Source organism: Panulirus ornatus, chromosome 46 (genome assembly GCF_036320965.1).
Source record: "Panulirus ornatus isolate Po-2019 chromosome 46, ASM3632096v1, whole genome shotgun sequence".
Taxonomy (NCBI): Eukaryota; Metazoa; Arthropoda; class Malacostraca; order Decapoda; family Palinuridae; genus Panulirus; species Panulirus ornatus.
The window spans coordinates 38,451,570-38,462,762 of record NC_092269.1 but is presented as its reverse complement, the minus strand read 5'-3'; the positions used below and the strand labels follow the sequence as shown (position 1 = coordinate 38,462,762).

Here is an 11,193-nt window from a genome sequence, read left to right as displayed (position 1 = left end):
CTACTGCGCACAACTCTATCCATAGCCCACGCCTCGCAACCATACAATGTTGTTGGAACCACTATTCCTTCAAACATACCCATTTTTGCTTTCCGAGATAATGTTCTCGACTTCCACACATTCTTCAAGGCTCCCAGGATTTTCGCCCCCTCCCCCACCCTATGATCCACTTCCGCTTCCATGGTTCCATCCGCTGCCAGATCCACTCCCAGATATCTAAAACACTTTACTTCCTCCAGTTTTTCTCCATTCAAACTTACCTCCCAATTGACTTGACCCTCAACCCTACTGTACCTAATAACCTTGCTCTTATTCACATTTACTCTTAACTTTCTTCTTTCACACACTCTACCAAACTCAGTCACCAGCTTCTGCAGTTTCTCACATGAATCAGCCACCAGCGCTGTATCATCAGCGAACAACAACTGACTCACTTCCCAAGCTCTCTCATCCACAACAGACTTCATACTTGCCCCTCTTTCCAAAACTCTTGCATTCACCTCCCTAACAACCCCATCCATAAACAAATTAAACAACCATGGAGACATCACACACCCCTGCCGCAAACCTATATTCACTGAGAACCAATCACTTTCCTCTCTTCCTACTTTATTTTTTTTTTTTTTTTTTTTCATACTATTCGCCATTTCCCGCGATAGCGAGGTAGCGTTAAGAACAGAGGACTGGGCCTTTGAGGGAATATCCTCACCTGGCCCCCTTCTCTGTTCCTTCTTTTGGAAAATTAAAAAAAAATATATATATTTATTTACTATAATTGCTGTTTCCTGCATCAGTGCGGTAGTGTCAGGAAAGATGATGAATGGCCCATCCACTCATATGCACATAAGTATACATATCTAATTTCTTTTTTTATTATACTTTGTCGCTGTCTCCCGCGTTAGTGAGGTAGCGCAAGGAAACAGACGAAAAAATGGACCAACCCACGCACATACACATGTACATCCACACATACATACCTATATATTTCAATGTATACATATATATACATACACAGACATACATATATACACATGTACATACATACTTGCTGCCTTTATTCATTCCCGTCGCAAACCCGCCACACATGAAATGGCACCCCCCTCCCCGCACGCACTCGAGGTAGCACTAAGAAAAGACAACAAAGGCCACATTCGTTTGCACTCAGTCCCTAGCTGTCATGTGTAATCACCGAAACCACATCTAGGCCCACAAAAGTCTCCATGATTTACCCCAGATACTTCACATGCCCTGGCTCAATCCATTTATAGCACGTCGACCCCGGCATACTACATCATTCCAAATTACTTTATTCCTTGCACACCTTTCACCCTCCTGTATGTTCAGTCCCCAATCGCTCAAAATCTTTTTCACTCCATCCTTCCACCTTCAATTTGGTGTCCCACTTTTTGTTTCCTCCACCTCTGACACATATATCCTCTTTGTCAATCTTTCCTCACTAATTCTCTCCATGTGACCAAACCACTTCAATACACCCTCTTCTGCTCTCTCAACCACACTCATTTTATTACAAAACATCTCTCTTACCCTTTCATTACTAGTCGATCAAACCACCTCACACCACATACTGTCCTCAAACATCTCATTTCCAACATATCCACCCTCCTCTGCACAACCCTATCTACAGCCCATGCCTCACAACCATATAACATTGTTGAAACCACTATTCCTTCAAACATACCCATTTATGCTTTCCGAGATAACATTCTCACCTTCCACACATCCTTCAATGCTCCCAGAACCTTCGCCCCCTCCCCCACCCTGACTCACTTCTGCTTCCTGGGTTCCATCCACTGCTAAATCCACTCCCAGATATCTAAAACGCTTCACTTCCTCCAATTTTTCTCAATTCAAACTGGCATCCCAATTAACTTGTCTCTCAACTCTACTGAACCTAATAACCTTGCTCTTATTCTTATCTAACTTTCTCCCTTCACACACTTTTTCAAACTTAGTCACCAACTCATGCAGTTCCTCACTCGAGTCGACCAACAGTGCAGTATCATCGGTGAACAACTGACACTTCCCAGGCCCTCTCATCCCCAACACACTGCATACATACCCCTCTCCAAAACTCTTGCATTCACCACCCCAACCACAAAAAATCAAACAACCATGGGGACATCACACACCTCCACCGAAGACCGACATTCACTGGGAACCAATCACTCTCTTCCTACTTGTACATATGCCCTACATCCTTGGTAAAAAATTTTCACTGCTTCTAGAAGCTTACTTCCCACACCATATACTCTGAAGACCTTCAACAAAGCATCTCTATCAATCCTATCATATGCCTTCTTCAAAACCATAAACGCTACATAAAAACCCAACTGTTTTTCTAAGTATTTCTCACACACATTCTTCAAAGCAAACACCTGATCCACACACCATCTACCACCTCTGAAACCATACTGCTCTTCTCCAATCTGATGCTCTGTAAATGCCTTTATCCTCTCAATCAATACCCTCCCATACAATTTCCCAGGAATATTCCACAAACTTATGCCTCTGTAGTTTGAACACTCACCTTTATACTGAATTCTTACCTGGTGTTTGCATGAAAGGTTAGCAAAAAACAGCAATAGTAACTTGAAGTGTGTATTAAGACTGAACTTTAGCATAAAGATACACTAAGGCCAAGAGCTAATGCTTCCACTCTCGAGTCTATAATCATTCCTTTGGCAGCAAAGTCTGGGGAAAAAAAGAAATTTCAAAAGTTTTTAGAAGGTGAGAAAATTTTTATTGACCAAGGGTACTCGGGATTTTAAACAAAACTGGGATATGAATATGGAAAGCAAATCATCTAGAGCTTAAATGGTTAAAGATAATGAATACATGAACAGTGAAGGCAAAATAATCTTACACAGAAAGGCTTTTCAAAAGGATCAGCTGTTAGTTCTGGGCAAAAGTGAAATGACACCTAGACACTGCCTAAGAAGTATGGAGATCCATAACAAATAAACCAGCCATACTGAAGTTTCTGACATTTTGCATTATATACAAATGTGTTGCTTGTAACACTTTCATTATAAAAACATTATTAAAATCATTCTAATTCTTCAACAAAGTTTCTGCATGGGCAAGACAATATCTGATGGTACTGCCCAAACTTATTGGTTTTTCCATTCAATGAAGACCCTTGATAAATAAATGCTTGTTTGCACATGCTTAAAAAAGACAATGAATATTTCAAGTATATGACTGATATTCTTCTTTTTCTACCTCTACCACATTTATCAATAAGTTTCTGACATCTTCCACAATCAAAAACAGATTCAAAAGAACCATAACATGCTTTCTCCAGATCCATGAAAGGCACATACAAATCTTTTGTTTCTCTAATTATTTCCCACACACACTCTTCAAAACAAACACTTCATTACCTACCATATTACCTCAAAAATAAAACTTCATATCTTGCAATATGTGAATTAAGATCAATCTGCATACTTCAAAGTACATGTAACATCTTAGATGCTACTGCTGCTGGGTGTCATGAGCCTTTTACTTACGGTGCCACTGCTACTTGTATGGTGACTCTTACCTGTGAGGTAATCCTGAATGCAGGATAATGGTACAAGAAGGACCTCTATGTGTTCACCATCCACACCGCATACACTTGCTACATCCTTGTTTTCTGCTGACTCACCATCAATCTGGAAAAAGTTAGCTTTGAATCAGTCATATACTAAACTAAGAAACAGGATGTTAAAATAGCAAAGTTATTCACATACTGGGTAATAGCACTATCATTTCATAATTAATCCAACTACTCCATCAAAAGCACCCAACACCTTTAAATAACTGTTACCACCAGTTGGCTAGTCTGTAATATGCTGTGGATTATAGAAAGGAATGTTATGGTACTTCTTTCCACAATACACTTTACTGAAACCATCTTCACATATAAAAATATAATCTGCCTAATTCCTAACCAACCGAAAACCACTATCTTCATCAGCCTCTAAATAATAATTCTATCATATATCTTATCAGTAAGCTCACTGAACTGATTCCTTTATAATTTTACACTCGCCGGTGCCATCCATTCCTCTGTGCAAAAAACTATCACTGCCTCTTTCCAGTAATCTGGTATTCTATCCATCCATATATACATATTTTGTGCATCCTTACTACCAACACAGGTGCTCATATGACATACTTTTTGTCAATTTCTGGTAGTTAAATACTATTTTGGCCATCAGTCCTTAACCTTATATTCTCATTGAAACTAATTAAATAGTACAGTATGTAACTATGCTAGTTAATGGGAGCTGACCACCTACATTTCCAGGCTCAGAATTTAGAAGTTAATTGAGCATCATTGGGTAGTAGTTCTCTCATTGTCCTTTGCAGCCTCTCTTACATCAGCTGTTGTCCTCCTCCATCACATTCTATCTAGGGCATTAGAAACACAAAACTTGCATTCACACTTTAATACTGTGCTCCCATTAGCCCTAAAAGATCTTGCACTTTCTGATACAATACCTTTACATTTATGTCAATAATTCTTAGAAAAAATTAGTTCTGACACAAAAACTTACCTTCACCGTGACAATTTTCATGAGGCTGTTGGAAATCCCAGGATCTAGAGCAACACTTCTGCCTATTCCAGTAATGACTCCTGAAAATCCAGTCTCCTCTTTAAGCTCTCTCAATGCTGCAATGTCTGCTGTTTCTCCGGCATCTACCAGTCCTGCAATAACAGACAAATTATGTATTTTGAGAAACACCAGAATTTTCACCTTGAAAATAAATCATTAAAACTCATCTATCTCAGTGAAAGGCAACACAGACCCTACACATAAGGAAGTCAAACTACTAACACAGAAGTAAGTTTAATAAATTGCTATAGGCTGTTTCACAAAGTATCTAGGTTAAGTAGTAGTTCATGGAAACTCTTGGTGAAGTTACACTCCTTGCTCTAGGTAACAGCATTATGCATTTCAATTCAATGTTCCTTTTGATTTTAATGACAAGGTATCTAGTATGGATGAGATGATTATCATGTCTCCATATCAAAAGATAGTTTTAAGATCTGGAAGAAATACCATTCTTCAAAATTTGTTTTTCATACTTAATAATATAGTGCAGATGAAGAAGAAATACGCTGTGTCACCTGCATAACATTACTGACACTTAGCAATCACTTTATCCAATGTCATCAATGTTATTCAGCACTTTTTAACATAAACAGAAATCCAAAAATCCTAAAACTATTTACTTTTTTTTCATACATGTTTGCCATTTCCTGAGTTCTATCTATCTGTCTATCTACACCTGTTCCAACTGGAACTCCCTCAAAGTGGTGGCTACAGCAACAGAGTTCCCACAACTAGATCTCCAATGCTGAGTTAGAAACAGAAGAATACAAGATATCATTAACTCATACCCATTCTCTAGCTTTATGTGTAAAACATCGAAACTACAGCCCCTTATCCACAACCAGGCCCTACTGATCTTTCTGTAGGGCCTCGCTCAGTAAACTGATAGTAAAATCACTCCTTGTACCACACTGCTCCAATCCACTCAGTCCTGTGGATGCCTTTCATCCTTTTGCAAATTCAGGCTCAAAGCACTCAAATTCTTTTTTCCTCCAATAAGGTGAAGTAGTTTTTCTTCAACAGGATTGTTATCACACAGAATGGTTTACCAATTAAAGCATTTGAAAGTAGTACCACAGATATATTCAAGCACGGATTTGATAAATATTATGCTTTAAGTTTAGAGGTCTTCCTCTTTGAAAAATCTGTGTCTTTCCACTCCTACTACAATGATCCATGAGTTTCTGTTCTCTTCCACTTTCACAAAACAGCCTTGTTTGGATCTAATGGTCTGCTGTAGTTTGAATTAATCTGTAATTCTATCCAGTTATTTATTTATCTATTTATTTAATTATACTTGATCGCTGTCTCTTGTGTCAGCAAGGTAGCACTGGGAAACAGACAAAGAATGGCCCATCCACAAAAAAGCTAATTAGGGTATAAATGCTAAACTATTTATATATTTTATTTATTTTGCTTTGTCGCCGTCTCCCGCATTTGCGAGGTAGCACAAGGAAATGCTAAACTATGAATAACTAAAATGTTCAGATAAAGCTCACAAACCTTAAATTCTGATTACCCTTTTAATACCATAATCTTAATACAAATAGCGTAAAGCAATACTAAACCTGCTGGTAATTCAATTGTATATGTTCTAAGTGGAGGTCTAAACTGCTTGATGAGGACCAAAGCACTGGGCTGTCCTGGTTTGTGGAGAACAGCAGTCACTGCTACACTGTCCTGCTCCAAAGTTCCTCTGGTTGTGCGACTTACTACCTCCCACACTCTGAAGATGCATAAGGTATCATTGCATCTTCTTGAAGAAAGACTAAGATGTGTTGTACAATAATGTAAAACCCAAAGCTGTACAAGAAAGTGGTTTGGAAATGTAAAGACTGATCTGGGCCATGGCTCCCTGCATCCTTTCAACTTTCAAATTACCATAATAGATAATAAGATCCATAAAGTCAGTATCTTGACCTACCATCCCTTAATATGCCTGCTGCTCATGCCATAGTTCTATGCATAAAGGCTTCAGTGATAAATGCTAATGACCAGGGCCAACTAGGGTTTAAATGCCGGGCACAGCAGTCAGCCTGCAGCCAACCTGGCTATTCATTCTCCCCTAGTCTCGGCTGATAAATGGGTACATGGCTTAAGTTGGAGTTAATATAGTCCATCATATCCCTTGTACAGAGTGTAGTGCAACTTTGGGACTGCAGCAGCCACTGGCTTTTTTGAAGAGGTCCTGGGGTTTGAGAGTTTGTGTGAAAGAGGAAAGCTGAGATTAAATGTATACAAAAGTAAGGTTTTAGTTTAGCTGAGAAGATATACAAATTGCTGGAATGCGAGCTTGAATGTAGAAAACCTGCAGGAAGTGGAGTGTTTCAGACTACTGGGAGTGGACATGGCAGCAAATGGAGCCATGGATGCTGAAGTGAGCCATAAGGTGGGTGAGGGGGGGTAAGTAAAATGTCCTTAGTACAGTGAATAATGTGGAAAGAGAGGTCAATGTCTGTGAAGGCAAAGTTGGCCATGTTAGATGGTATAGATATCATAATGGTTTTGTATGGATGTGAGGTGTGCACTCTAATTAAATACCATGAAACAAGGTGGATGTATTAGATATAAAACATTTGAGGAGAATATGTGGTACACAGAGGGTTGATAAAATAAGAAAAGACTGGATGAGAGAATGTGGTAATAAGAGAATCATGTATGAGAAAGCAAAAGAGGGTGTGCTGAAATGGTCTAGATGTATGTAGAGGATGAATAAGAAGGCAAACATGTTGGAAGTGGAGGGAACAAGGAAAACAGGGAACAGGAAGGAAGTGAAAGGATGGAGGTAAAGAAACTCTGAGATGTCAGGCTCTGAACATGCAGGAGGGTGTGAGGTGTGCATAGGATAAAACAAACTGGTGCGATGTGGTACACAGGGGATGATCAACCATTACTGGGCCGAACCATGGCATGTGATGCAATAAGAAAGAACCACAGAAAGGTCTGTGAGGCCTGGTCACTAAACACGACAGATTAAGGGTGGATGAGATGGTGCTACTATGCAAAAGTAACAATTATTCAAATATGGTCAGTGTTAAGCCTTTTGTCACCCAATCAAATGCAATCTTGGTTCAACAGAGGGCATTCTTGCAAAACATTCAAGATGGGGACCTACTAATGTCAGATGAGGTGTTATTTTCTTTTCTATTACCTGTGAAACCACATGTAACTGAACAAGGAGAAGAATTTGGATGTTCGGGCTTTTACAAAAGAAAGGATAATGGGAAAAATGATTTGGAAATGTTAGAGGAGTGAAGTCAGGGGGTTGTATGAAGACAAACGCTAAGGAAGAGGTAGCATTATTGTTGAAACATTAATTGTACTGGTGTGTGAAGAATGTAAGGAAGTGAGCTCAAATGCTATGGGTAAGAATAAAAGCAGATTGCAGGGGATGGGTGATTATTCATTAGTATTCATTTGGTCATGAGAAGAAAGATCATGATAGGTATGTGCTCGGAGAACTTCTAAGTGAATGTGTTGGCAGTTTTGATGCAGGAGACTGGGTATATAATATTGGTGATTTAAATGTGAGGGTGAGTAATGTGGTAGTTGAGGGTATAACTGGAAGGCATGGGGCATTCAACAATGAGAATGAACATGGTGAACAGTGTGGATTATAAGCTGAAAAGGGCTGGTGCCTGGGAATAACTGATTTAAGAAGAGAGACATACAGATGAGTACGTATGTAAGTAGGAAAGATGTCAGATTACTTATTAATTGATAGGTGTGCAAAAAAAGAGGCATTTGCATGTTAGTGTACAGAGAGGGACAGCAGGTTGAATGCCTGATCATTACCTTGTGGAGGTAAGGATGATGATCTTAAGAGGTTTTTGGAAAAGATGAAATGTTATGAGTAAAAACTGAGAGGTGAGAGTAATTGGGCTTGGAAAAGAGACCTGTGAAGAAATAAAAGGAGAGACTATGCAGAATGGCAAAAGGTGAGAATAAATGAAACCAGGAAAGTGGGTGAGGAATGGGAGGTATTTAGGGAAATAATGCTGGCATGTGCAATAATGTGAGGCATGCATAAAGTGGGTGATAGGCAGATGACAAAGCATTGTGATTGGAGGGATGATGAAGTAAAGTTACTTGTGAAAGAGAAGAGATGTATAAGGGGGTCTGTAATACATGGAAGGAGTGCAAATGATTGGGAGATGTATGAGAGAAAGTGGCTGGAGGTCAAGACGAAGGTGCTGTGGTTGAAAAAGAGGGCAAATAAGACTAAGGGTGAGCAAGTATCATCAAACTTCAGGGAAAATAAGATGTAACCACTTACAGGCAGAATGCAATAACAGTAACATCCATAAGACCATTGAGGTACATTTTACAGTTACTTTATGCATATGAACATAAAGCAAGAAGAAATTCTTCACTGTTTTTAGATAGGTTCCATAGTTTGTACAACTAAACCAATAATAATCAACTTTTTTCCCCTACGGAGGGATGGAGGGCCCATTATACTGTATTACTGCCATCTGAGCTTCTCATGCAACCTATAATCAAATCTAATGCTGGGCAAGACATTAAAGCTTCAGCATTCTCAGCTTGTATAGACAATATGTATGCTACTTCTAAACCTGTCATACCTTCGTCTACTGGTATGGTCAACCCAGTGATAGTTGTTGAGGGCTAACCATTTCCCACGGGCTACTTCCTCTTCTCGTTCTATTTTGCATATGCCACTTCTGAAAACAAAAATAATTCTAATTAAAATTTTCATCACATTGCAATTTAAAGTGCAATAAAATTACATTACTGAAATGAAGGCCATCTAAAAAAGTAATAAACAGTATGGGCACTAAGTCCACATGTAAGTTGAGCTTGATGAGAAAAATATAATAGTGTCATCTATACTCTCAGTGATGACAGACCTGTCTCTTTGAACAGACTATAATGGTTAGGAAGAACAAGTACAGAAAAGTAAGCCTTGCAGTGGAAAAAAGAGATTTAGTTCAATCAAACATCAAGTTCTAATTGTTCACACCATATATATGAGGGTAGTTGCCAGTTTGTTACAGGCATACAAATATTGAAGGAAGAAACCAAAGCACCATCTACAAAAGACTGACAGAGAGAAGAAATATTTATGTAAAGTGACAGGGGTTCAATATGAGAAGTGAAGAGAGTCAAGTTGACATATATAAAATATATCTACAAAAAAAAATCACCGGATATCACAGACTAACCTTGGATTATTTCCTGCCATACTTGTGACATGAACAACAACCTTACAACCTCGAAAGAAACGAGTATAAGACCCAGAGTGTCCAGTTAGGAGAGATGAGCAGGCACTGCCTGACAGAGCTTTTGTCATCAACTTGTGCATCAAATAAGATCAAGTCTGATCTGGAATATAAAAATACAATACCTTTAAATTAATCAATATACTGTACTCATCATGGAAGACCAAAGTGAGGAATTAATAATGATATTTTGGTTATTCTACTGGCACTTTGTACTATAATAATTGACTCAATATCGAAAGATTACTTTTAAGAGCAAAAAAAGGGGAAATCCCCACACTGATAAATCACTCTCCAAATCTACGGCTCAAAATTATGCACTGCAACTGTTACTTTATTCACTAAACACTACACTCGCATTGTACAACACAATTACCTAACACTCAATAGATAACAGCAACATGGAGGTAGGTAGACACTTTTCCATTATGTTTATCAGAAATATACAAAAAAACCATAGTACATGAGTACCAATGGATAGGACGAAAACTAATAAGAGACCATTATATATCAATTTTTCAGCAAGGTTAGTTGTGTACCAATCTTAAAGTAGGAAGCTTACCTTTTAATGTACTCGTAGTTATTTAAAACGATCTATGACGAGTAGGCACCACAAACAACTCTAGTGTGAAGACATCTTGAAAAGAATTCATCACAACAAGCAAGGACGTATCTTCTTGACATGTCACTCAACGTATATCGAGAAATTAATACAAATTTAATGACATGAGACTATCACTGTTGCACCCCTGATCCGTCCGCTCCATTATGTAAGTGCAAACGTAGCGACCGTTCACCCTGGCGCCATTATTAATCCGGATCCAGATTCACGACGAACACCCAAAAATATTAAAGTAGGTTTGGACCATTTATGTATTTTCCTGGTTATTGTTGCAAGCTTGGAATCAGGCCTTGCTAAACTGAGGTACTAAGTTATCTGTCACATGTAAGTGCTCTCACGAGACTGGCAGAATCCCTCTCACATACAATATTTCTCTATATCACCGACGCCCGTCTCTTCGGAAATTCCCCTTCGAGAAGATGGCCGCTGCAAGTCTCCATAATCCATGAACTTCAGTACCGTTGGAAATGGGATATATAATATAAATATGTAAATACATATATAAAAATATATGTATATATATATATATATATATATATATATATATATATATATATTTTTTTTTTTTTTTTGCTGCTGTCTCCCGTGTTTGCGAGTAGCGCAAGGAAACAGACGAAAGAAATGGCCCAACCCACCCCCATACACATGTATATACATACGTCCACACACGCAAATATACATACCTACACAGCTTTCCATGGTT

The 11,193-nt window shown here is 38.6% G+C and overlaps 1 protein-coding gene across 1 annotated transcript; it reads right to left on the bottom strand.

Annotated features, from left to right (window-relative positions):
• Window positions 1-2,603: 2,603 nt before the first annotated feature.
• Window positions 2,604-10,913, bottom strand: LOC139763251 (ADP-sugar pyrophosphatase-like). Its single transcript, XM_071689174.1, has 7 exons — window positions 10,431-10,913; window positions 9,812-9,971; window positions 9,212-9,310; window positions 6,194-6,351; window positions 4,566-4,717; window positions 3,566-3,677; window positions 2,604-2,712 (listed from the first exon to the last, which is right to left on the bottom strand). The coding sequence occupies exons 2-7, from the start codon at window positions 9,949-9,951 to the stop codon at window positions 2,636-2,638; spliced, it is 738 nt and encodes a 245-aa protein (XP_071545275.1). The 5' UTR covers window positions 9,952-9,971; window positions 10,431-10,913; the 3' UTR covers window positions 2,604-2,635.
• Between the last annotated feature and the right edge of the window lie 280 nt (window positions 10,914-11,193).